We start from the raw sequence: 26,742 nt of genomic DNA on the forward strand, positions 1-26,742 counted from the left end.
TGGGGAGGATTTATCAACAATATTCTGGCTTCACAAGCATTCTCATTTTCTGAGCTACAGGAATGCAATGCCCAGACTTAAAAGTCTCAGACTAGGAGTTTTATAGCAAAAAATGCTGAACTAATCTCCGTGGCTGTTCACCATTACTAATGAAAGAGAAAAACCACTGTATTTCAACTGCCATATAAATGTGTAAGTAAAATATGGCTTTGACTGCTCTCAAACACTCTATATACCAGTTACACGTGGACTAGTAAGTCAATATCTATACATAGCTGTACCATAGCATGATTCAGATCTTAAAGTTGACATTTGTTAATTTCGATGACTTTTCCAACTTCCCTTAGCTTTCCTAAGAAATAAACTGTCTGACAAGTTTCATGGATGGATGAAAAAAAAAAAAAAACCCATGAAGAGTACAAAGCCTTAACAAAACTACAAATTCTAATTTAAGTTCTTAAGTTTAACTGCTACATTAACAACTAATCAAACTTTGTAGCGAAAACCCAGGGAATTAAACTTTGAAAAAGTCAGATCGTTTATGGAGGGGGAAAAAAAAAAAAAAAACCAACAAAAAACATTAAACATTTTAAAGATAACACTTCAAACTGCTTTTGAATACGTCAGTCTACAAAGATTTGCATTCCCCTTCTCTGCTCTCTAAATTCTGTATAAGCATTAAATGGAAGACTACAGGGAATGTCGCCTAGTTAACTGAGTAGAGACCACAACCATCACATTGAGCTACGGCTGTAACAAAACAGGCTCGTGATACAGATCAGCTCTGACAACACAGTTCGCATACTTCTGAAAATAAGCACCTCTATGTCAACTGCGATGCCAGGAGAACACTTCCCAAATCACGAACGGAGCGCTGCACGACAGCAGCACAGCAGATATCCGACTATACCAACCACATACCAGCCCACGCATTTTCACTGCAGAATTTGCAAGAGTCTGTCTGCTTAAAAAAAATGTACTGACTGGGGGGCAAAGGCAGCTTAGCTGACGTAGCACAGAATTAGAAGATAGAAGCACCTAAAGCGGATACTCGAAGAGCGGCGATCGCAGCTGTCAGTCTCTATAAAGACGATAAACACGCGTGACGGCGAAGCCGCGTTAACGCCGGAGATGCGTCCGGGAACGCCCCGCGGGCCCCTCACGCCCAGGCGCTCCCCGGAGCTGCCCCTCTGGCGTCTCCGCATTCCCCACCCGTCCCGGGGTCCCCAGGGGCCGGCCCAGGGACCCCGCACCCCGCTGCCCCTGCAGCCCGGGAAGCGCCACTTGCCTGCGAGGCCGCGGCCCAGACGGGGCAGGGGGATGCCGGAGCCCCGGGGCGATGAGCAGGAGAAGCACCGGGGACACCGAGCGGCGGCCGGGCCGCTCCGGGTGCGGGGAGCGGGCAGGGCCGTCCCGCTCCGGCCGCCAGAGATCGGCGTCTCCCGCTCCAGCCCCGCCCGCCGCGCCCCGACAGCATTGTCGGGACCCGGATGGGGCCGCGCCCCCCGCGCGGTGCCCGGATGGAACCATGGCGGGGACCGGGGCCAGCCCCGCTCCCCGCCGCGCTGCCCGAGGGTCTCGCAGCCGCCGTCCGTCCCCAGCCGCCCCGGAGCGCATCCCCGAGGCGCGGCGCGGCGCGGCCCTCCCGCGGCCGGGGCGGTGCCGCCGCCGCCCGCAGCTGCCCCGGATGCAGTCCCCGCGCCGCTTCCTGCGGCCGCCCCGCCTCTCCATGGCGCTGCCGGCGCGGGTCCTGCCGGGAAGGGGGCGGTGCGGCTCGGCCTCGCAGCTTGAGCGGCGGCGGTGCCGCCATGTCCGGGGGCAGCAGCGCCGGCGAGTGGTGCCTCATGGAGAGCGACCCGGGCGTCTTCACCGAGCTCATCAAGGGCTTCGGTGAGGGTCGGGCGGGGCCGGGCGGGCGGTGGGGGATCCGCGGGGCTGTCCCTGCGCGGGGCGCTGGCGGGGCGGGAGGGGATGCGGGAGCTCGGTGGGGGCGCCCCGCGAGGCTCGGGTGCCGCGGGGCCGGGAAGGCGCTGGAACGCGCTCCCGCGGGCGAGCGCGGCTTCCGTGATGTCCGTGGCGCCGGCCCGGCCGCCTGCGGGCAGCGGGAAGTGCCCGCCCGAGGGGCCCGGCCCTAGCGCGGCCTGTGCGGCTCCGGCCCGGCTCTCGCCCGGCGCCCGCTGCTCTGCGGCGGGACAGGTCGGCAGGGACGTGCCGCGTGGAGTCACAGCGTCAGTTAGGTTGGAAAGGGCCTCTCAGATCATCCAGTCCAACCCGTGACCCAACACCACCTTGTCAACCAGAGCGTGGCACCGAGTGCCACATCCAGTCTTTCTTTAAACACCTCCAGGAGTGGCGTCTCCATCACTTCCCTGGGCAGCCCGTTCTAATGTCTGAGCACCCCTTTGAAAAAATTCCTCCGAATGTCCAATCTAAACTTCCCTGGCTCAGGTTAAGATTTAAGGCTGGGAAGGTGTTCGGGTTACAGAGCCCCAGGAGGGAGCACGTTTGGGGAAAGGGCTGGGTCTAGGCTGAGCTGTGGCGCTCGGCAGCGGCTGGGTAGCCTACAAGCGGCTGCCTGGCCTTCCAGAAGAGTAAATTTTGTGTTGAATTGCCTTTAAAATCTTTGGTGAAACTATGAATGTATGGTTATTACAGCAGGCTTTCAGCTAAAGAAACAAAATGTTTTTACTTCACGTTTCATTGATTCATAGTTTCTGTCATGTCATTTTCTCAGAAATGAAGTCCAGACGTGCTTCTTAAACTTCCACATACTAAATATTTGAATCTTTTTGGCTCAAGTGTTACGCAAATGTTCTGCTTGAGTGTACAACATTTTTGGTCTACTACTGTTGGTCTTTGTCTGGAGATAGATGTTTAAAGTTCTGCTTTGGACTTGCTGATAATGCCCTTTATAAACAGTATTGTTTTCAGTTAAGCCAAGGACATGAGGTGACCAGAGGTATTTTCATCTCCTTTGCTTATTTTTAAATGCAATTGTATTGTAAAGGCAGCATCACTGTACACAGGTTCAGAAATTCCTGAAGTAATTTCTCTCTGCCTGTCTTGTTTGGAGGTTTTTTTTGTTTGTTTTGGTGGGGTTTTTTTGTTTTGTTTTGTTTTTAATCAAGGTCTGTTAAGGCCCATAGACAATACTAGCTGTAAATATTACATAATGCTTTTGTGTCTTCTTTCATAAGTCTCTCTTTACTGGTTGTATCCCTTTTTAAATGGGTTAGTTCAAGAAACCTGTATTTTTTCCTTATTTCAGGCTGTAGAGGAGCACAAGTTGAAGAAATATGGAGTTTGGAGCCAGAGAATTTTGAAAAATTGAAGTAAGGCACATGGTTTTTATTCCCCTTTGTCTACTCAGGTGGATTTTTGGTGGATTTTTTATTTGAGGCATTTTGTGTTTGTGTTTTTTCCTTCAGTTTCTACAGAAGTTGAGTAAGATTTTGATTTAATGGAATACTTGGAGTTAAATCGCATTTTACTAATGCTTTGGTACTTAATCTAGCTTAATCAGGTTTTGAAAGAGATACAGGTAGTAGCCAGAATGTGGAAGTAGATTTCTAATGATTTTGCCATTAGCTTGCCTTATAGCTTTTAACAAATTCTTGGGTGAATTTCTGTTCCTTGCTTCCTCACATCCCATGATGTTGCCTCTGTTGTCTTAAATTATTTTCCGGTACTTAGATACCTTTGTAACTCGTTTTTCCTTTAGAATCGTTCCCATATGTATGTGAAGCCAAATAGGTTTTTTATAATTGACAATGACTGGTGTCATGTGGAAAAATTTTGCCCTCGCTAAGCAACATTAATTCTTTTAACATTTTGTCCATGATGTGTTGTTATCCATGTTTACATACAGGATTTTAAGAGGAAAATATCATTTAACCTGGACCTCCTGTTTCTTGTGTGAATATTCCATATTTGTAGGATTAATCTTTCAAAAGACGCAGAAATTGATACAGAGGATGTACTTCTAGAATTCTTGACTGAAGATATTTGACAAGCAACACCTGAATGGCAGAATTGTTGCTGTCTGCACCATCAGAACATTTACCTGTTTGTGCATTAATTGACAGCTGGGAGATGTGTGTCTTTCTAGTCCTGAGGGGTGGCCAACTTCCATCCTCCCTTCCCATTTACACCTGCAATATTTTACACAATGTATAAACACTGGGAGTGAAAGAATATAGGAGCATCTTTGTTTTTTAAACACCAGGTCCACCACAAGAATTTGACAAAATGCATCTCAGACTTCTGGTCAGAGCTCAGGAAAAGTTTCTTATGCAGTACAGGTGTATGTTTGTCTTTTGTAGAGAAACTTTTTGTGGCCTCTTTGTGGTGATGACCTTAGATTGAAGTTGATTAATAAGGTTTTGTCTTATTGTAACTCTAGATTATGTAAGACCTATTTCCTGATAAATTTTTGTGTTCTGGGAATACTAAATACAGTGCAACATGTAGTAAAAGCTGTTTACTATTCAAGACATGCATTCTGAAAGGCAAGACACATTTTTACTAGAAGAGAAGACTGGGTTTCTCTTACTTGTTGGTGAGATAACTCAAAGCATGAAGTTTCAGGAGAACTCCTCTTTGGATATTTCATCTGTGTCTAGCAGGATTACTAAAACTTTAGGTCCTGCTCTGGTATATGACTGACAAATGTTTGACAGCTGTTTATCACTGACCAATTCAAATGAGAATTCTGCAACTATAAAAGAGCAGTAGCCAGGAAAACTGGTCCTGACTTTTGAAAATTACTGGCTAAATGCTAATTCCACTTGGGATTGTTTAGCACTTACAGAAAGAAGCTTGAATTGTCTTCTGCCTAATTAAAAGAGCACATCTGAAAATTCCAGTGCAAGTTCCTGATATTTATAAAGAATTAACAGAATTACCATACAAGCATTCAGCTAAATGACAGTACAGGTAATTTTAATATTTTTCTTGAGTGCTGCTGACGTTTTTTGTATAATTTTTTTTTTTCAGGCCAGTACATGGGTTGATTTTTCTCTTCAAGTGGCAGCCTGGAGAGGAGCCAGCAGGTTCTGTTGTCCAGGATTCCAGACTGGATACAATTTTTTTTGCCAAGCAGGTATGAGAAATTCAGTAATTGTTTTAAATTTATCACAAAACATAGCTTTTAATACCAAAAAAATCAACTAATTTTTTGTTAATATGTACACAGAAAATAATATTTTGCAAGGTAAAATAGTTTCAACAAATTCTGAGAGTAGGAGCTGTGTATTGACAAAGCACATAAGTGTGATCTGTCAAGTCCTTGACAAAAATAGCAGCTGTGGAAGAGTAAAGTTCTTATTTCTTTGTCAGCCCTCATCCTGTGGTGGTGGCGTCATCATCCATAAAGTAACTCAGTCTTCTGTGCAATAAATAGTGACTTTGTAAATGTTCTCAGCAGAGTGAGCAAATGACTTCTTTTGAAACCACTTTCAACAACTTGTTGGAAGAAATTTATTTTGGTCCTGTTTTTCTTATTTTTCTCAAGTATTCTGAAGCTGGGGCAGTATTTGTAGGATAATACTTTCCTTTAAGGGTTTGGAGACCATTTTGGCATGCAAGTTTTAAGTATTCAAATCAGAAAGGTAAATTTAAATTAGAAATAACAGGAAAAAATGGTTTTGCTGATGTAATCCATTGTGTTTTATTAAATACAGAGTAGTACTGAAATTTTGTCTTAGAGTTAACAGACTGCTGTGTGTGTTGCTTGCAAGCAAGAAAAGCTAGAGAAAAGTGACCAAAATGAAAGTAGGAGTATTTAATACGCATGTTAATTACAAAACATTGACATCGAAGGGCAAATTATTAGGATTTCTGTGAAGGCTGTCATGTAGTCTAGTTGTTGCGGTGTTTAGGGTGGGCGTTTTGGGGGGCTTTTTTTTTTGGTTGGGTTTTTTCTTGTTTTATTTCCCACCACAAATGCAGAAGTGTTTTGAATGTAAACCTCAGGATATTAAAAAATCTGCACATATTTCTGTGTAAAAGTATAGAAATATGGAAAACAATGCAAATGGCTATCCTGGGCACTCTGTACCTGCACGTCTGTTTTGTTCCTTTTTTAATCACCTTCCTGTTTCATGCTGTTATGAATCAGCTTTTTTAATGCTGATTTTCTTCATTCTTCCCCTGCTGCAGCTCTTGAGTCCTGCCAAGCACTGCCCACTGTTTTTGTGATAGCAGCAGTTTGCTAATTGTCTTTCCAGCTCTCGTAGACCCTGGTTTGGGTTGTGATTTCTAACCAAACGTACCGTTAGTAGCCATGGGCTGTAGCTTAAGAACAGCCATGAAGCAAAGAACTCAGAGAACTCAAAGAACTCAAATCCTTGATATAACTTTCAAAAGGTAGTTACATGGTGGGAGGAAATTACTCTGATTGGAATCTAGAGAGGGATTTTTTTTTTTTTGGAGGATGTTTTTTTATTTTAAAGTGAAGATAAATTTTCTCTCACTCAGGGGATTTCATCTTGTTTGTGAGTAGCTGGGGTTGTCCTAGAATTGCTGTTCTTGTAAATGCTGAAAAGTTTTAAAGCATTTGTCTGCTTGTTCCACTTTGTCTTTTCCACCCCCTTCCCTTTTTTGAAGCTTGACACTGTTTAAAGGCAATAGCTAAGAGGAGCTTTCTTGAGCTTTAAGATGAGATTGCAGAATGTACATCACAAAATTTGGATAATGTTAGATTGGATAACAAGCCCCACAAAATTAAAGGCTAACAGTAAAAAGTCTTCTTTATTTTATTGTTTTCTTTGAAACACTCATATTTTAATGTGTTCTTAATCTGAAACCTCCTTTCTAATTGTTTCTTTCCTTCACCTGCTGCCTTTAAAGAGAGGGTGCTGGAGTGACTCTTTCAGCATGGAAAGCAGTTTCTAGAAATGTTGACTCTTACAATAGTACTGCCTGGTTATGCCACTTGATGGTGTGGAATAGATGTTGCAAAAGTAATTTGCAAAAAGTTTAGAATTAGTATTTTTTTCATTTTTTTAGTGTTATCTGTCAGTCAGGTGCAAAATTAAAACATTCCTTGTGGACATATTTATGCTTGTGTTTCGTATCAGTTCAGTTTTGCCTGGACTGAGCTATTGTGACTGAACAACTAGACACAGGTACAGAGAAATGATTATTTAAAGTCAATAGAAAGAAACTGCTTTGGATATTTTGGAGGAATCTGTTTAACACTAGTTTAGCTTTGGTGACTTTCACTCTGAAGGAAGTTAGCCTGGGTTAGAGATCCAACTCGACAAGCAATGTTTTGAGGACTTAGGAGTGTTTTCTTGAGGAAGATCTCTGATCCTTTGATTTGGTGCTTACGAGAGCAGGATGCAGTGAACTTCTGTGAGCCAGTGTAGCTCCTTCCACAGCAGTTTTCTGTGCATATTATCTGGGCTGGTCTCTGCTGTACTGTGGGATGTGTCTGTTCAGTGAGTCTTTACAGGACAAAACTGGTAACAGGTAAGTGAGAGAACAGGGAGCTCTTTATGCTAGTGCTGAAGTTACTGCATTTGTCAAAACCAGTCTGAATCCTTCTGAGGCACCCAGGAGCACAAAGCAAGATGTGCATTAGTATTGAATATTTGCACTGTGACAGATCAAGTTCTCCCAGCCATCATGCCACTGGGTTCATGTGTACTTTTTTATTTCCTCTCTCTGTTTTATTTTATCTAAGCTAAATTTTATGCTGGCATTGAGGGTATTCCCAGAAGACTCCATTACAAAAGTGGTGATGTAGAAATACTCTATGTTCATTTGTAGGCTGAAATCCCATAACAAATAGGTTGGTTAGGGCAATTTTTTGACATTTAAGGTTGTTGATCTGTATCTTCAAAACTGTCATGACACTGGAGCTTGAAAAATCTCAACCAGTCTTTGCCTCTTTCCTTTCTCACGCATTTTCTTCTGTTAAATGTTCCCATCTAAAGACGTTTGGTACAATTTGTTTTACTGCAGACATGTTTTCAAGTGTCTTCCTGAATCCTGTGTGAGCAAGACAAGGTTACTGTTAATATATAACAAGAGTTGAGTAGAGGAAATAAATTTGGTTTCTGTTTGACTTGATTATGTGTTCAGTCTTAAAAATTGTTTAATTGTGGGGAACTTTAGTTAGAGATAAAAGGCTACAACTCTCAAACTGTGTCTAGTAAAACATCTTTCAAATTTCCTCAGCAAACACAGTTTTGGTAAGAACCTTGTGCATGCTCACATTTTCCTCATTTCCACTTCCATAGTGATGTTGTAGTTGAATTCCAGATGGCAACCAGATCTTGTTCTAAGTTAAATCATTACTATGTTTGGGGGGCTGAATTTTGAAATTTGTCTGGTATGCATGCATATTTAAGGATTATTTTTTTTTAATGGTCACTTTTATGTGCACTCATGTTAAATTTGGCCTCCCTGTTATGCCTAGGTATGGTTTGGTCCTCTAGTTGAGGCCACAGAACTCTGGATGATCTTACATACCCTTTGAGCTAGGATACCTAGGCACAATGAGGTGAGTTAAGGATACAATTTCAGCCTTAACTCTGAATTTCCTGATTTCTGTGTTGCTTCAGTGGGCCCTTGCTGCCATTTTCATACACAGTGGATACATGATTACACCTACTGAATGTATTCAGCTCCCTGCCGCACTCTTTGGAGGAGCTGCCATTCTCTGCCAAGCACTGCAGAAGTGTCTCTGGAAAAAAAAGAATGCCTTTGTTGCAGACCTGAAACTACTTTTTTTGAGTTTAATAAATTCTTCACCTTTTAGTATGGAACTATTGTTATCCTGCCTTTCTTAGGTGCCATATATTTATTTTATTTTACATTGTCATGACAGAACATTAACTTCATTAACTGGGAGTACCTTCAGAAGAAGTATCTTATAAATGATACTGTTAATTACAAAACATTGGTCTCTGGTTATCTTTATGGCACTAATGGAAGCATATGCATTTTTTTTTTATATTTGCATACTTAATTGATTTCAAACTCAACATTTTTGACCCTTTCAGATTTGGTAATATTAAGATAGACCAGATATCTGTGTTAAAGTTATGTTTGGGATAACAGATAACTTAAAAGTAGTACAACTTCAAGACATGAAGCAAATCAGAAAGAGATTTTCAGTAACTGAATATAGCTGGAGAAAGATAATATCTTTACTCCAACAAAATTAAAACAGAAATAAATTATATCAGGTTTCTAAGCAAGAATAAATTGTGGAACTTTGTGCTAATGCTGAATTTTTCTTGTTGAGCTCTGTAAAACCAACTATTCTGTAACATTGGGATGTTTAGTAAATGAAGCCCAGGGATTTGCTGGTTATACTACAGATGGCAGCACAGGCTTGTCCACAGCTTTTTCGAAAAGCAAAATACATAATCCATCAGGTAGAAGATGTGAGTCGAGAATTTAAAGTGCTTCTGCCTAAAGTTGATCCAGAAGGTCAGACTGGATCCCTAGAGAAAGGTGCATGCTTAGGAAGTAATGCATCTTACTTGATTTTCTTGGTTTGTTTTAAGCTGAGCTTCACTTGGGGATAGGTCAGTCTTCCCTTGATACATTTCTGTGTATGTAGGTTACCATTTTCTTTCAAATATTGTTAAATACACCTTGAACTTCTGCCTACAAAATGTTTTAACTATGAGTGTCAGCTTTAAGTTGGAATCATGTGTATTGATCAATCTAATACCTCACCAAGACTTCCTGGACAGAAATATCCAGGCAAATGTTGGCATTTCTGGACAAATACAGAAAATCCTCTTAATCCTCAAGTCCAAATAAAAATATTTTGGGAACAACCTGCATTTATTATCATGTTACCTAAATGCAAAAAATGCTTTCTGCTAGTGCTGAGGCACCCTGAGTAAGAGATGCACTGGGGTACCCTGAAGGATCTCTTGGCTGTGTGTGGAGCAGTGCTGGACTGGCTGTGTGCATCGATGGCATTGTGTCTGTGGGACAAATCCTGCACTTGTCTGCATTTGGTCCTGCAATTACATCCTCACTCTGCACTTCACCCTGCTGTGAGCCACCACTAGCTAGATATTCCCTTGTTCCACCTAGGTAGTTCTCCTGTGTCACCTACATCCAGGAAGACACTGGATTTTTATGCACATCACCTGCATTTCCTTCTATTCCTCTGCTACAGGACTGTTGTTGCTGCCTTTCCTTACCTCTTGCCTCTCACTTGATTGAAGTTCTAGAATGTATTTCTATAATGTATTTTCATTTCAACAGCTGGAGGCTGTTGCCCTCAGATCTGCATCTTTTGCATATTGTTTCCTAGCAGTCAGACTTTGGTTAGCTTGGTCCCTATATACTCCATCAGGCTTGTCTTACACTATAGTTGGAATACCAAATATGCTTAAATGCCAATATTTGATGAGCCCGTTAATTCTTTGCCAAGTCTAATTTTTCCTCTGATTTTTATTTTCTGTTTTAAGCTTCTGTATCCTGCAGTTCAGAAGTGTCAGCGTTGATCTTCCCTCTAGGCACAAAACCTCAGTAAATTTCCTTTCTGTGTTTTGAAGCCGTTATTGAGTTGTCTGTAAAGAGAGCACCTGACTGTTCCATCTTGATTTTTCAGCAAAATTAGTCGCCATTTAGTCCTGTCCCTCCTATAATGCCCTGTATTAATTATAATTTACAAACACAATTTGCTGTAGTAACCCTGCCTTCATTGTAAGAGCACTGTTCTAAGAGTGTGTCAGCACAGGTGTCTGTCCCTTCTTTTGCTTCTCTATCAGCTTAATTACACTGCATCAGCTTCATCCACTCTGATCCACCTGAGATTTCCCTGCGTTCATCCTAGCACTACTTTACAACTGTCTCTGATGACATTCTTTAGTTGTACCTCAGAGAGTCTTTAGTTCTTTTTGCTATGTTACAGTGTAATTTGAAGTATGCCATTCTGCTAGTCTGGGAGTTTGAATTTTTCTGCTGCTGATTCATTATTTCACTGCCCTTGATGGATCTTCTCTATATGTCCGCTGTTTTGCATCTGTGTGTATTCTAGCCCTTAGCTTGTGTTGGTTTGAGTTCTGGCTGCTGTAATGTGTTCCACATTTGTAGTTGACTCCCTTGATTACCATTTAAGTCGACTAGATTGTATTTTTCTTAAATTAAGATGTGCTTTTTTATTTATCATCTGCATACAGACATAATCTGAACTGAGAACACCCTATGGTGTGGCTTTTAGTATTAACATACTAGGTTTTCCTTTGTTAGGACTAGCCTTGATTGAAAAACAAGTTACTTGGGTTTTCTCTCTCTCTTCTTTTTTTTTTTTTTTTTTTTTTTTTTTTTTTTTTTTCTCCTTTCTTGTTGGAAGTGGTTTCACATTCACGGCCATGAACTAATTTTCTTTTTTTTAATACAAAATTCACATCCTCTCTGAAAGTTTTAATGTTTAAGTAGCATTTTCAATTGCAAATAATCTCAAAGACTCTTGATACATTATTCTTTCCTAACCTATAGTTCTCTGAGAAGAACCTGCTAATACAAAGCCTTGTATTAATGGCCTCATACCATCTGATTACAGTGCATTTAGTTAAATCTCAAATTATATTTAATAATCCTTGTAGCCTCTTTCTTTAAATATATTGTTTTAGTTTGGTTATTAGTAAACAATCCTAAAGACATGGCTGTAATATGAAGGGGGTTGTTTATATTTTCTAAAAGTGGAATATTTTACACTGAAATGTAAGAACTGGTAACTTAAGCATTAACTTGAAAAGGATTGGTATATTGGACAAGTATATTATTCAGCTTACCATCATTTAAACAGTCTCTACATCTTGGAACGCTTATTACTTTATCCCTAGAACACTTGACATTTTTTTTGTCCAATAAAATATTTTAATAAAAATTTGCAGTTCCATAATGTGCTTTATTGCTTCAAATTAATTTTTTTTTTTGACCTCCTAGTAGATCTTACTAGTTTGAAGGACTTTTCTTGGGAGAGTTGACTTTTTTTAAGGCCGTAGATAAAGTAACACAATTTGGGCAGCTTGCTTTGAATATTACTGTGCTTTTTTCCACAGGGATCTGAGGATTTCTGCCTTCTGTGCCTTTCAGTAATCACTTTAGAGAGATGGTAAGGCAGTGCAATGACAGTTTCTGAGGACAGCTGTGAAATATGAGTTTTATCAGTGAATTGTATATGACAGCCATGCAGAGCTGATTTTATTACAGCAAGGGCTTTTCTGTAGCTACCCAGGCAGCAAATCCAGTCTGTGTCATGGGTGCTGCTCTAATATGGATCAGCGTAGAAAGTGTGTATTTGTAACAAAAACACAGTTTGGAGCGAACTTTTATCACCAGTGCTGACCAAATCCTCCATGCTTTTTTCTAGGTCATAAATAATGCCTGTGCAACTCAAGCCATAGTAAGTGTGCTGTTAAACTGTGCTCATCAAGACATTCATCTAGGGGAGACCTTGTCAGAATTCAAAGAATTTTCCCAGAGCTTTGATGCTGCGGTGAGTGACCACTGTTTTCTGCATTTAGAGTGTCCCAGTGTTACAGTTGTGGTGCTTTACAGGTGTTCTGTTACTTTCTTTCAGATGAAAGGTTTGGCACTGAGCAACTCAGAAGTGATTCGGCAGGTTCACAACAGTTTTGCCAGGTAACATATGTTTTAAATCTGGCCAAAATTTGAGCAAATCCTTTTTAATCTCAGGGGTTTTAAATTTTCTTTGCAGACAACAGATGTTTGAGTTTGATGCGAAGTCTTCAGCAAAGGAGGAAGATGCCTTTCACTTTGTAAGCTATGTTCCTGTTAATGGGAGGCTATATGAGCTAGATGGCTTAAGGGAAGGACCAATTGATTTAGGTAACATTTTACATTTTTGCTGAACATCCTTTATTTTAACAATGGCTTTTTGCAACAAATAGTTCATATGTTATAGGCTCAAAGCAAATTATTTATCAAAATAAAGAATATCTTGAAAGTTTTCTGAATATGCTGTAGGCTTGTACTTCCTTGCAGTCATTTGTATTGTTTGAGTTTTGTTGGTCAGAAAATACAATTTTCTTCCTGCTCCTTCCATGTCTCTGAATCTCTGTCTTTTCATTTAGTAATCAAATGATCAAGTCCTGCAATGCCTTCCAAAACCTTTTGTTGCAAGAGAGAAGTTCACATAAAGGGAGAATGTATACAGCTGACTCCAGACACTCTTTTTTTTTTCCATTTTGTAGCTTGTGTTTACACACTGCCCTCTTTCTTCTTAGATAGCAAGTGTTTTCTTAATGGTTTAAAAGAAAATAGCTTTATTGTCTGTAAGACGGGCTTCTGGTTTGTATTCTTTCTTGAGATACATGTGCCCTTTTGAGTCTTGAAAAGCTCTGCACTGCTTATCGTGTATTTGTGCTTTAGAGTCTGATACTTTGTCAACATCAGCCTTCCAGACTCCATTCCCAGAGTGTTTTCCCAGATTTGTTGACAATTTTATTTATGTTCAGGTTGAGAAACAGCTTGCTGCTTAATCTTGTCTTTAGTCTGTCTAGAGATACTGTACAGTCTGCAGACCTAACACTGATATCATTTGTATGGTCACAAGATCATAAGTCTCTAAATTTACTTTAAGGACTTGAAATTGCAAAAGAGGCATTTTCAACTTAGGAAATCACCTGTAGGTATTCTGTCATATATCTTGAAATCAAGTTCTCTGTCATATATCCTTTTATGATTTTTCTTTCTGCGTGACTTTTAAACGTTATATTGCATCTACATAGACAAAATCAAGAGTTAATGTTAAACAGCTGTACCTGTCCATAGTGTTTTCCTTTGCTGTCTACTTCAGTGTTGTCATGCCAACTAATTTCCATTGTGTCATAAAAATTTTACATAACATACTTTCCCCCACCCCATTATTTCTTGTTATCAGCAAAACAAATGTTAGATGCTTATGCCCTTAAAATTTAGCTTTGTTTTTGGCTACTGCGTTATCTAGCTTTTGTTAATAATAAAATATCTTCCACCTCCTGAAAAACCACCTGAGTAATTTCAGCCTGCAGTAGCTAAGGAAAATCTTATGATATACTCTGAAGTTGCTGCATAAGCCTGAATTATACAAATTGACTTTGCAATGAATTTTGCAGTGACACTGATGTTTTTCCTTCGTTAAATTTTTTAAAGATGATGATTTTTTAACTTTTTTTCTCCAGGTGCATGCCATCAGGATGACTGGATAAGTGCGGTGCGGCCCGTCATAGAGAAGCGCATACACAAGTAAATGGTCGTGATGCCTTTGAAATAGAGCACCTTACCTATGCTTAAAAATTCCATAGGGTTTATTTCCTTCAGTTCGAGGATTTCCAGTGAATTTCTAAGCAATGACACTTATGCATCATTTTTTATGCATATCACTGTATGACTTGAGAACCTGTTGCCCAACATGAGGCAGAGGTGATGACAGCTAAATCTCAAATACACTGTGCTGCTGCATAGTTAATCCAGTAGGTGTCTGTAGTGAAGAGAGATCCTGCAAGTGCTCTGGAAAAGAAGATTGTTATCTCTGTTACACAGCTGTGGATCTTTGTGAGTGAAAGCTAAGAGTGTCATGACCATGAATTACATTTGCCTGTGCACTTAAAAATACTAGATAGTCATTCTGTCCCTACAGCTGGTATTCGGAGATAAGTTTTTCTTAGGAATGTGGCTTGTCTTAGAAATTTAAGCTAGGAAAACATACTATGGAACTTTCTTACTTCTTAATTCTGATTCCAAACTGCAGTCCCATTTTGTTAGAAATAAAGTTGATTTTATGCCATTTTTAGAAAACAATTCTAAGTTTTTGCTTGAGGACTTTTTTTTTAAATAAGCAAAATAGGACTACCAAGTTGCTTTAGGAGAATTTAACCTCCAAAAGACTTGCTAGTCTAATCATTGAATGTACTTCTCACACTATGTGGAGTAGTCTCCAATATTTTCTAACAAGTAATAGTAATAAGAAAGTTAAAACTATTGTGTGAAGCATCTTCTGTAAGTTCTGTTGTCATGTTTTCTTTTTTGGACAGTTTTTCAGTATTTGTTTTGTGATCACAGACAGGAATAGTAAATTTTGGGGAGGGAGGGTTAACAGGAGTTACATATTGGATAGAGTTAATTTGAGGTCTGGTTTTATTTTGTAACAAGATTGGATCTGTAGCACAACTTAATTTAATAGACCCATTTAAAATTTTGTTTCCATGAAATGTATTCCTTAAAATGAAATCAAGGAGTGGGCTTTTGAGTTGTCATGTTGGTAACTAATTTTGAAAGTGGGTTGTCTTTGTTGTTTTGTTTTTCTGTTCCTCATTTAGATACAGTGAAGGTGAGATAAGGTTTAACCTGATGGCTATTGTGTCTGACAGGAAGATGATATATGAGCAGAGGATTGCAGAGCTACAGCAGCAACTGGCTGAGGTAGGCCATGGAATTTAAATTGCTGAAGTAGTTCCCTGATAGTTCTGTGTTGGCTTCAGTATTCACTTCCCTCCTTGCTCCAAATGGAGTAGCAGTTAAAAAAGCAGGGAGTGATTGCTAGAGATCTGTCCAGCACAGTGTGGATGCGCTCAGTACTGCAGCTCTGAGCTGAGCACTCAGCACAGTGTAGATCATGTCATTTTGACTTTCTGCCTTATTTATTTGCTGTGGTGCTGGAACTGCTCTTTTCATAGTACCTGCTTGTAACCAGCTGCAGAAATTCCTGGAATGCTCCTATAAGAGTAAACAAAACTGAATCTACCTGTGATAGAAATACCATTCAGTCAAAACTTGCTTAAAAAAAAAAATGAAAAATGGAGTAACATCATCCATTTAAATTTTTGTTTTGTGGAAGGAGGAGCCTATGGATACAGATCAAAGTAGTAATATGTTAAGTTCTATACAATCAGAAGTTGCAAAATACCAGATGTTAATTGAAGAAGAGAACCAAAAATTAAAAAGATACAAGGTATGTAGCCTTTGCTTTTCTGATTAAATTATTGGAACGGTTGTAAGAAAAAGCCAGTTTTTTAATATATATATATATATATGTGGGAGCTTTGCAATTAATCTGAAGGAACAACTGTATGGGGACTAGAAGATAGGTCAGCTATATAATAATTTTGTTAATGCTTTCAATTTATTTTTAGATTGAAAATATTAGAAGAAAACATAACTACCTTCCTTTCATCATGGAATTGTTAAAGACTCTAGCAGAGCACCAGCAGTTAATACCATTAGTAGAAAAAGTGAGTATTTCCTAGCTGATAGTTATTACTTTAATTCTTCGTACCTTCTCTTAGATAAACAAGCCCATGTCATTTGTTTTTCCAAGATCTTTGGCCAGGGACGGCTCCCCACGTTCCTGTGGCCGCTGTAGCAGGCGGTGACCGCGTGGTGGCAGCCGTGGCACAGCGCCGGGAGTTCAATCCCTCCCTCCCCTTTTTCCCTGCTCCTGTGCTCATTTACCGACTTGGGTCTCCCCCTAAGTATCTAGCCATTAACATTGATTTACTGCTAAGGTTTGTATTAAAACTTCAATAAGTAAGCGTGTCTGCCACTTTGGCAAGGTTATTAAATTGGTCAAGTACTTGAATTGTACTCAGCTCTGTGCTGGCGTGCTTATGCTTGAGTGCCAGAGGCAGGATCCCTGATTTTGTACTCACTGGGAAAGGATCTCTGAATTATAATGGAAAAAGAGCTGTGTATTATTTCATGAGTACATTCTTTAGCTGAATTTATTTAGGAAGGTAAATTTGCAAGCTCATAGTTTCTAAGAGTAACTTGTGGAGTTTTAATCCAGTTTCATGTTTACAGAAGTCATTTATAACACCCACCAAGCTGCTTTCACAAGTAAATTACCAGTGAACAGGTCTTAATCCTAAATCACTGAATTAGATGCTGTTCTGTTCAATAAGAAGTGGTAACGAGCAGCAGCCTGATTCAGAATTAACTAATGTTCTGCCAGAAAGTTGTTGATCAGTATTGCTTCTGGGTTGTCCCCTGTTCTTGCCCAATCTGTTTCTTCAGTAAATTCATGAGGAATAATGTGCCAGTTCCCTATCAATTTGAACTATTTATGATTGATATAAGTTATGAGACCCTGCAAATATTTTGACAGGAACTTTTGGGGGGAGGGGGTTCCACTTATTGGAAAGATCTAAACTACTACGATCGTGGTTCGTTTCAGAGTTTACTTTTGATAATCTGTATGTCTGAATGTGGTGTTTTCTTGTGACATAAAATGTTTCCATTAGGAAGAGCTTTTTCTATGTTAAATGAAATTGGTATGGAGGAATGAAAAATTAAGGTTGTAATTAGGTTTTTAAAACAGTGCTTTTTCCCTACAGAAGTTACCCAATCTCATTTTCTCTTGCATAATTTATTAAAACCTGTATTTATTCTTAAAAGGCTTTATATACTAACCTAGTAAAATAGTAATAGGATGCTTCTGAAGGGTCCAACTTTACATCTAAATTCTTGTTTTTCCAGCATAATTTTAATACTCAGAAATGTAATGGGTAGTCATTCAAAGCTCCAGGATGATCTTCGTTTTACCAAAGCTTGACATCATCTCCCCTTGTTTCCTAGGCAAAAGAAAAACAGAATGCCAAGAAAGCTCAGGAGGCCAAATGAAGATGACTTTGCAAAACACATACAGTTACTTGCTTCTGATACTATTTTCATGACAACAAATAAAACTTTTCATAAACTTAAATTTTTGTCCCGTGCACGTTTGCCAGTTGTAATGGTTTGTCTTGTACTGTTTGCATGGGTCTGACTCTTCCTTCCCCTGCATCTTGTGCATGTAGTACTGCTGAGCAATGTTTAAGTTCTCCTGGTCACTTTCAGTATTTAACAGTCTGTCATCTGATTGCTGAGAGCTTGGGAAGTGGACCCAGAACTGTGCAAGGAAAATGTCCCCATTTTGTCCCACTTGAACATGATACAAATGCCAGAGGTTTAAGTATAAGCATGAGCTTTCTTTGCTCATCCCTACTAACACTTACAATCCTTTCCAGTTGTTCAGTGACATAGCCTGTATCTTTGTTTTTATGAAGTATGTGTCTAATTTTTTTACAAAATGGAAAAGTATGAATTTAGCTGTAGAAACATTTGCAAAGACCAATGTATAATCTCAGAAGAACTGCATTGCTTTAGTAGAAAGGATAATAAATATTCCCATTTTTATTTTGGCAAACCTTTTTCTGTGGTATTTTATTATGGGATAAGATGATTAGGATATAGAGGTCGTCAGCCCTGTGACTCGAGTATATGCATCTTAAATTTGAGGTAGAAAGAAGGCACACTATTGTTTTGGGGAGTTAATATTCTTGGATATAAGGTATTCCTTTTCTGGAGTATATTCAATTTAAGTCTTTAAAGAAGTGGGGTTTTTATATGACTTTGAGAAGTAATACAAGGAAAAAGGTGTATGGAAGATTATTGTTGATGACAACATTGCTGTGGAAGATGCTTGAGCTGTGTCCCGTGGACCAAAGGCAATACCTGGGGAATGGAGTTCACTGCGTGCCCTGACACTTTAAATGCTGCCTGCATGGGAGCTGTGAAGAGATTGTTTTGGTATAGATAGTAACAGCCATCACAACAATACACGCTGTTTGAATTATTCACTGTCAGTGCACATCTATTTGTTTAGAAAACTTCCAGTTTCTTCCTGAAACACTCAGATAAAACAGAAAGAAAAGAGCTTCGATTTTTAATTTTTTTCCCCCCAAATACCCAAAACTGTAAATAGTAAAATATGTTTGTTTCCCTTATTTTACCTGTACTTTATTCATTAGACTGAGAATTGCTTTGCTCTTGTACGCTGAATTTTTGAAACCCTAATATGAAATGTTCTTTAATCTGTTGGTGCTTTGTACATATTGCATATATATGTATATCCAGGATAACATTTTGGCTGAAGAAGTAACACATAGACTGCGGTCTTCACTGCTGGAAGGATCCCCTCGTGTCATTGCTGTGGCTGGAAAGGTAAGATCTGTTTCAGAAAAACTTGAGATCCATATCTGAGTTTTGTACAGAATTGATCAGATTAATGAGAACATAAACTCTGAGAATTTCCTAGTTTAGTAACTCCCTGCAGCATTATTGTCCAAGGAAACAGAAAGACTCTTAGAGAGGAAGAGACATTTCTGCTTTTAAAATTACATTTGAAATTCCATTTCAACCTGTTGAAAATATTTGTCTGTCTTTTTAAGTGGTAGCCTAATGACTCCTGCTGTACCCTATCATCTTTGGAAAATTTAGCAATTTTATATTAGATGTCAAATTTGTACTGAAGTAATTTCATCCTCCTTTTACTGGCATACTTGGTCGTGTACAAAAGGAGGAGGAATTTTGCTGAAGCAGAAGCTTATTTCTGAAATGGGAATTATGTGAGATTGTAAAATACAGATCCAAAGGGTCTTGTCCAACCTAAATGATCTTACACTAGGGTTTGTTTGGTGCCCTTTTAGCAGCTGGCAAAAGGCATTGAAAGGCAGACTTGAGGGTAAGAGCTTTAGAATTTTAATATTGCATCCCTAGGATTGTTCTTTTGGTTTGTGAGCTTCAGAAGCAGAACACTGTAGTGGGTTGACACTGGCCAGATGTCTGGCACCCACCAAAGCTGCTCTCACTCCCCTCTGCAACCAGACAGTAGAGAGACAATCTAATGAAGGGTTCATGGGTTGAGGTAAGGACTGTGAGAAATCACTCATCAACTACCATCACAGGCAAAACAGGCTCTAATTAAGGATATGAATTGAATTTATTGTCCTGCTCTGGTTTTGTTAGTAATAAGTAAAATAAATTTGTAAAAAAACCTTCCCCCCACCCCCCTCTTTCCCATCTCTACCTCCTACCCCAGCAGCACAGGGAGACAGAGATGAGGGTTTTGGTCAGTTCATCATCCGTGGTTTCATCTGCTGCTCAGAGAGAGGAGTCATTCCCTTGCTGCCCATGTGGTCTCTCTGTGAGAGACAGTTCTCCATGAACTTCTCCAACATGAGTCCCGTATTACAACAAACAGTTCTCAGCTGCTGCAATGTGACTCCATCCCCACACAGCTGCAGCACGGGTCACTCTTCCACAGGGTGCAGTCCTTCAAGGACAGGCAGCTCCAGGGTGGGCCCCTGTCTCATGGGCCTCCCACAGGGTCACAGCCTCCTCTCAGCCTCTCATGCCCTACTCTGGTGTGGGGCTCCTCCATGGCCTGCAGGTGGAATGCTGCATCCCCATGGACCTCCAAGGGCTGCAGGGGCACAGCTGCCTCACTATGGTCTTCTTCACAGGCTGCAGGGTTCCAGCTCCTGGAACACCTCCTGCCTCTTTCTTCATTGCCCCTTGATGTCTGCTGTTCCCCTAACATATTCTCACCCTGCTTTTCTCTGGCTGCAATTACAGCTGTACAGCAACTTTTTTTTCTTTATTCTTAAATCTGCTGTCACAGAGGCATTACAACCATTTCTAGCTGGCTCAGCCTGGCCAGCATTGTCTCCATCTTTGGAGCCACCAGGGATTGGTTTTGCCAGACATGGAGGAAGCTTCTAGCAGCTTCTCACAGAAGCCTCCCCTGTAGCCCCCCTGCTACCAAAAACCAGGCCATGCAACCCCAGTACAGCTGGCTTCAGCCTCTGCCTCCCAAACCTTGTGAGTTTTAACAGCTACACCTGAGAGATCAGTGAATGACCATGTTTGCCCTAACTGGTTTTCAGTGTTTGACTTACCAATGTAGGGTAGAAACACTTTCATCTTGTCTATTAATTATGCAAATAAGTGCATACATGCCTATGTGCTTCCTGTGGAAAGAAGTCCAAGGAGAAGGTGTAAAGATTTGTGTATGAAAATGCAGGACACTCCTTTTCTTTCCTTTTTTTTTTTTTTCCAGAGCACTGTGTTAATGGAAACAATGATAAGAAAAACAGCTGCCTGGAAGAGTCTGTAATAAACTGCATAAAAACAATCTTCTGATATCAAATTGCTGAAGTACAACTACATTCAAGTTGTAAAGACTGAGGACTTCAGAAGGAAGCTGAGTAAGTTATTTTATGGCTCATATTTTTCATGCAGGTAACACACGTCTGCCTAGCAAAGCCACCAGAAGCACTGGGGACAAACCGACTGGAGATACTGTGGCATTATGTACAAGAACAAGAAGTTTCCCGAACAGAAAGTGTGTTTCTCAAAATAGCTGGTGTTTGTTAACAGGCTAAGACTTGTATGTTCCACGTGCCTCAATGAGCGTAAAAATATTTCAATTAATCTCTGAGAAATTGATGACACTTTCTTAAAATAAGTGAGTTTAATATCTCAAAAATGTATACACAGTGTAAGCTCTATCTGTGCTCACAGGATGTTCTGATCCTTTCACTGTTTTCTTTAGCAATTATACCAGTAGCTTACGTAGAAAAATAACATCAAAAATAGCTAACTCACCCAACCACAAATACTCTCTCTTTCTGTCTGGTAATAAGAGCCAATTCCAGTATTACTCATTCATTCTTCTTCATTCAACTTACTGATTTCCTTCAGTGATTTTCCTTTTGCTTCTTCTGTAAATGCTGCTTCTTTCACCTGCTAAAATCAAAGAAGAGTAGGGAACATTATTATGGCATGACAGATTATAAAAGCCTTCAAGAAGGCTTGAAAAAAATCTTTCCAAACAATAAAAAGATAGCAACTTCTTATTACAAAATCTGTCAACCTTTTATATGTGGTAAGAATGCTTTTCTCTGGCAAATTTGATTGGAAAAATTATTCAGATGGCAATTGAGTCTTAATGTAATTACTGTAACTTGCATGAGAGTGGAGGATGCACAAGGTCTCGTGGTTGGAACAGGAGGCCAGACCATTCCTCCTCTTGTCACTCCTTGCTATGTGAACATGAAAAGCTGCTTAACCTTTACAATTTAGCTTACCCTGCAAAACAAGCATGAGTTTGTAAACCCATTGTAAACTGTGGGTTTACATGCAGCTAAACAAAGGTACTAACTGTATCGCCTTACCTGTCTCTCATTTTCTCCCAGTTTTATAGTACATGAGTAAACTTGCCAGAAAGGAACAAAAATTACACTGTTAATTTAGGTGGTTTTCAGCTTTATACACACACACACACACATTGGAATGCTTATAAAATATAATTGTCTTAATTGTTTATCATCCCAACATATATGTTACCTTCCTAAGCTCATTAAGAGGCTGCTGTAAAACGTGATGCAGCAATGCTATGAAGGAAAAGAGCAAATTTCAACCTAAGTACCACTGGAGAAAGAAAGGAAATAAGCTCCTGCCCCTGCCCAAGGGGACTCAGAAGCCAAGGAGATGGTTACTTCAGCAGAGGGCACTGGACTAACAAGGATGTGATGTGGTGCTGGCTCTGCCTTGCTCTGCGTGGTGCAACTACAGACTTGTGATGCTGCAAATTCTTGTACTTTCTGTTGCTTCAAAATTTTTATCCCAAAAAGAGAGAAGATGAGCTGAATGACACTGAAAGGTCTTGGATTGGAGCAAAGCAGGCAATGACATGTAAGCACAAAAGGCAATAAGGAGGAGAATCTGGGGCACATACACCTGAGTCAGCATTCTGCATCCCACAACAGCAGTGGGACAAAGAAGGATGATGAGATGGGATGGTTAAAGTAGTGAAACCTCTAATGAGAAATCATCAAGTCAAAGTTTCTTACCTTCCTTATAATTTCTTCTTTTTCCACAGCAGCTGCAGTTGGAGGGTATATTTACATAGACCTCTGCATTCCAAGTAGCCTGAAAACACAAACGTTAATAACTGTACTGATATTCTACAAATTTATTATGAACAGCATCAAAGAACTGCAAAAAGTTTTGAAACAAATCTGATGTTTGGTGGGTTATATAATACTATTTATTTGTGCGAATTGTGAATTTGTGAATGCTAGGGAGAGAAGCTTTCATGGAGGAACATTCATTTTTCACATACGGACTTTAGATCCATTCCTTTAGATCCTCTAGGCTTCTTTTGTACATGAGGAATCAAAACCTTGTGTGTTATGGTGGAGATACTGAGCACGTCCACAGTGTAAGGCAGTATTTTGCTGTGATTTTTATTATTTAAAATGAGCGTATAAAACTTGCTCAAATAGCTGCATCTGTATCCCATGGGCTTGGATGACATTCAGCATGCTCTTCAATGAACATCTGAATTTTTTTCAATTATTATGTTGGATAAATACAGTCTGCTTTTGCAATGGCATTTTATAAAAGTGCGGGAATTTAGGTTTTGTTAATGTGATGGTAAATTTTCTTAACATGATGCTCAAGCATATTATACAAGTGCTAAAGATTTTCTTATTTATTTTCTGTGGTTTGTGTGCAAGAATCTTTGCTGTGTGAAATAACAAGGACATGCTTGCAGCCACCTGGAGAAGAATTTCATTCTTGCCTTCCATTCTGATATCACAGGTTTCAAAATGAGAATTTTTCCATTATTATCAGCTTTACAGATCACACTGCTAACTAAAATAGCAAACTGAAATACTGCCACGACTTGTAAAAAATACACATTTCTTTTTATAAAGACAGCTATCCTGGTACCACAGTTCTAGAGCAGTTTTATATAGAAGGAGTAATATAAAAATTGAATGGTGAGATGATACCATTTGACAGTTACCCTGGTATTTTAGGTATTTCTCTCAGTCATACAGGCTAAAATAGGGAGTAATTTTTAATGTATTATTTGAAGAATGTTTCTAGTGTGGCCACAAATGTCAGATCTTAGAACTATGCCTACACATTATCCCCTTTTGGATAGAAAAAAAAAAAGAGAGAAAGGAATTGAAAATTGAGACTATATGCGGTAGAGTAAAAATAAATTCCTGTGGGTTTTTAAGAACATAAAAGAAAGAACAATGTAAACAAGTGGAGATAAATTATAGCAGATTTAATGATAGGTTGAAATTATATTTGAAAACAGTAATCCTAAAGACAAATAACGTTTTGTGTTTCAAATGCTAAAGCAGTGTATCATGCAGGAAGAAATGCTGTGTAAGTGGGGAAAGCAGATACTAAAAATAATCTAGGTTATCAAGTGGGATCAGTTCCCAACAAGAGAAGAAGCTCATCTACAAATTTCCGAACTTTCAGAAAACTTAATAAAGAATAAACATTAGAAAAGCCTGGCTCTGATGGAAGTCTAAAGTAGAGTTTAAGAATAAAAGTGGTCATCTGTGCAGTGTTACATAGTAAGAACCATAGGTCATTTCATATGCCACTTTAAATTTTAACCATGTAGGAATATGGTAACCTATGCTGTAATACTGAAAATTGTTGATAGCATGTTCATGCTGGTAATGGAATTAAATGTTGAGGGAAAACATAAACTACATGAAAAACAAACCCTTCCACAATATAGGAACCAAAAGAGAAAGTGGTAGAAGGCCCCATACTGCACAGAACATCAGAACACTGTACAATCACTTGCTAGAAACTAACAAGTAACAGGATCTCCTCAGGCCCTGACCATTTCTAGCTTCTGTGACTTTATTAAACCAAGGTTGTAAAGAATACCTACCATTTTAGCTATTCCTAATGCCATCTTCTGCTTCTAATCAGGACACTGACAACTCCAACAAGGTTCACATTTCTACTGTAACATTTAAAGAGGAGTCTGCAAAAGATGGCCATTGTTGATTGAAAAGCTTCTGTGGTACAGAATATCAGACTGGTTGGAAGCACCTTAAAACTCATCTTGTTCCAAACGCTGCCATAGGCAGGGACAGCTTCCACTAAACCAGGTTGCTCCAAGCTCTGTCCAATCTGGCCTTGGATATTTCCAATTTACACTTCTTTTCTAGCTCATAGTCAAGCTTCTTTGTTCGTAAGATCTCCTATGACTGTGACTAGAAAAGTCTGTTTTCAGAAATTAATAGCTTTTCTTAATACTATTTTATTTAAGTACTGATCCTTGATAAACATTAAAGTTGTTTTGGTGGAAAAGCCTAAATAATAGAGATTATTACTTTAGTAAAACAGATGGCAATAACACTTTTAGTTACTAGCACCACAGTTCTTGTAAAGTCAGTGAAAATCTGTGGTCAGTACAAGAGTCAGAAATAGGAGCTGAGAGTAACCTTCCACTATGTAGTTCTCCCCCCATGTGTAGGAATTTTCATCTTCTGTCTCCATGTCACAACCCAGCTTCCTTTTGCAGGCTGCTCTCTCTAGTCCCTGGCTCTGGGCATGGCTCCTTCAGACTTGATGAGATCCTATTTAAATGGTATTTCCAGGTCATGCAATGCTGCACCTCAGATGTTGGACTGACGATAATACACTGGGTAATGAAAAGAAAATAGAAATGCAGTGATTCTCTGCACAGCATCCTAAACAATGGCATTACAGCAGGATTGATCCCACAGAGCCTCTAGCTGGGCATAGACATGATAAAAGATACAGGCAATAAAACAGGACTACTGAATGCCATTTTTTGTCTTTAATTTAAATATGGCTAAATTCCTTAGTATTTCACACCATATTAATGTTCTCATAAACGGGCATCAAGTGGATGTTACCATGAAATATCCTGATGCTAAATAATTAGCTTTATAATTAGACAGTTTATATCAGTTTATGTCAGTCTTTACGTGCTTAAAACGCTGCAAGTCAAGTGACTGCAAGACATTCTATAACTGCGGTTTAAAATTTCTTCTGTATCCCAACTAGTTCTAACTGTGATACAGGAAAGCTTGGAGGGTCCTCAAACATCTTACCTGTGGTGTTGTTAGAGCTGAGGATGATTTGTGTCCTGCAGCACGCAGAGCTACGGGGGACCTTCTCCAGCAGCGAGCCCACCTCTGCGCCTTCACTTGGGACTGGCAGGCAAAACCCCGAAAGCTTTTGCCCTGCACGGCCACGTAAGCGAAAAGTTAATTTGTGTTATTTTTCCCTGACGTAACCAAAGTAACCGGCTCGAAACAATAAGGTGTGATGGCATGAGAAAACCGCAGGGTCCGCCAATAGAGGTTCCTGAGGGAGAGAAAATGGCGGGCGGGGGCCCTCAGGAAGCTCCCAAAACACAGAGCGCTTCCGAGGCGCCACTCTGTGTGTGAAAAGCCTCAGCCTCCATCCCCGAGCCCGCTAACTATGACAAGAGGAGTTGAGAGTGGGGGAAAGGAGGACGGCATCTGACATTGGAGACCGTCCCTGACGGAGCGCGAGGTACCCTCCCCGACATGGGCCATAGTTCCCCCACCCTGCCCTCACGGGCTCCAGGCCGGGACTCGGCTATTTTCCCCCGTCCCGTCCCGGCTGCGGAGAAAGGCAGGCGCAGGAAGGGGCGGGTGGTGAGGAGGGGGGAAGAGAGAGAGAGAGAGGGAGGGAGAGGGAGGGGGAGAGAGGGAGGGAGGTGGGCGGTGAGAGGAGCAGAAGACGCACAAGATGGCCGCTGCCGGAGTGGCAGCGGGGTGGCGGCGGGCGATGGCGGCGCTGCCCCGGGGCCCGCGTGTACTACTGGAGGAGCAGCAGCAGGGCGCGGCGGCAGCCCCGGTGTGCCGGAGCTGAGGGGGCCGGTGGGCGCTGCAGGAAGCCCGGCCCGCGTGGTGAGTACGGTGGCTCCGCCGCGGGGTGCGGGGAACAATAGGGCGGGAGAGCTCTGCCCGCCTTGCCGAGAAAGGAGGCGGAGGGGCGGGCGCTGGGACGAGATGATCTCCGGAGGTGCTTTCTACTTCTATCGATTCTGTGACTTTGTGCCTCGCCAGGCCTCAGGCGCCTGCTGGGCTCGATTTCCGAACGCCTCGG

The 26,742-nt window shown here is 40.4% G+C and overlaps 2 protein-coding genes and 1 long non-coding RNA gene across 21 annotated transcripts in view; 2 read left to right on the top strand and 1 right to left on the bottom strand.

Moving 5' to 3' along the window:
- The first annotated feature begins 1,744 nt into the window (after nucleotides 1-1,744).
- On the top strand, nucleotides 1,745-18,169 carry UCHL5 (ubiquitin C-terminal hydrolase L5). 3 transcript variants are annotated; one of them, XM_040073431.1, is made up of 11 exons: nucleotides 1,745-1,890; nucleotides 3,269-3,332; nucleotides 4,996-5,101; nucleotides 12,356-12,481; nucleotides 12,566-12,627; nucleotides 12,704-12,834; nucleotides 14,169-14,232; nucleotides 15,306-15,408; nucleotides 15,824-15,937; nucleotides 16,119-16,217; nucleotides 17,560-18,169. In XM_040073431.1, exons 1-11 carry the CDS (start codon nucleotides 1,809-1,811, stop codon nucleotides 17,602-17,604), a joined length of 996 nt encoding a protein of 331 aa, XP_039929365.1. In that variant the 5' UTR covers nucleotides 1,745-1,808; the 3' UTR covers nucleotides 17,605-18,169. The 3 variants fall into 3 exon arrangements, with proteins under 3 accessions (XP_039929365.1, XP_039929366.1, XP_039929367.1); XM_040073432.2 differs by lacking the exon at nucleotides 15,824-15,937 and having other exon boundaries at nucleotides 1,756-1,890; XM_040073433.2 differs by lacking the exons at nucleotides 1,745-1,890; nucleotides 3,269-3,332 and adding an exon at nucleotides 8,426-8,509.
- Nucleotides 5,899-26,493, bottom strand: LOC131378600 (uncharacterized). Of its 6 annotated transcripts, none has more exons than XR_009208125.1 (8): nucleotides 25,716-26,050; nucleotides 24,521-25,279; nucleotides 22,659-22,737; nucleotides 21,412-21,552; nucleotides 20,703-20,774; nucleotides 17,395-17,555; nucleotides 14,271-14,496; nucleotides 5,899-7,995 (listed from the first exon to the last, which is right to left on the bottom strand). It is a non-coding gene; the product is annotated as an uncharacterized LOC131378600 (long non-coding RNA). The 6 variants fall into 6 exon arrangements; XR_009208126.1 differs by lacking the exon at nucleotides 5,899-7,995 and adding an exon at nucleotides 26,380-26,493 and having other exon boundaries at nucleotides 12,841-14,496; nucleotides 25,716-25,847; XR_009208124.1 differs by lacking the exon at nucleotides 5,899-7,995 and having other exon boundaries at nucleotides 12,841-14,496; nucleotides 25,080-25,279.
- The window catches only part of RC3H1 (ring finger and CCCH-type domains 1), a 62,693-nt gene continuing 61,795 nt past the window's right edge, over nucleotides 25,845-26,742 (top strand). For 10 of the 12 annotated variants that reach the window (XM_040073409.1, XM_040073414.1, XM_040073419.1 and 7 more), the window contains exon 1: nucleotides 26,409-26,543. The gene's annotated coding sequence lies outside the window, so the exon portion shown is untranslated. Of the gene's footprint in view, nucleotides 25,860-26,036; nucleotides 26,164-26,408; nucleotides 26,544-26,742 lie in introns of those variants that run through there. The other 2 variants (XM_058421716.1, XM_040073412.1) reach the window with 2 other exon arrangements.

Source organism: Hirundo rustica, chromosome 9 (genome assembly GCF_015227805.2).
Source record: "Hirundo rustica isolate bHirRus1 chromosome 9, bHirRus1.pri.v3, whole genome shotgun sequence".
In the NCBI taxonomy this organism is placed as follows: Eukaryota; Metazoa; Chordata; class Aves; order Passeriformes; family Hirundinidae; genus Hirundo; species Hirundo rustica.

Excerpts from the sequence above, each read along its gene's own strand:
- UCHL5 (XM_040073431.1), top strand. The coding sequence starts at position 1,809 with ATGTCCGGGGGCAGCAGCGCCGGCGAGTGGTGCCTCATGGAGAGCGAC. Across the intron at positions 15,409-15,823 it reads TACAGCAGCAACTGGCTGAG|GAGGAGCCTATGGATACAGA; the intron begins GTAGGCCATGGA and ends GTTTTGTGGAAG. Across the intron at positions 15,938-16,118 it reads AAAAATTAAAAAGATACAAG|ATTGAAAATATTAGAAGAAA; the intron begins GTATGTAGCCTT and ends ATTTATTTTTAG.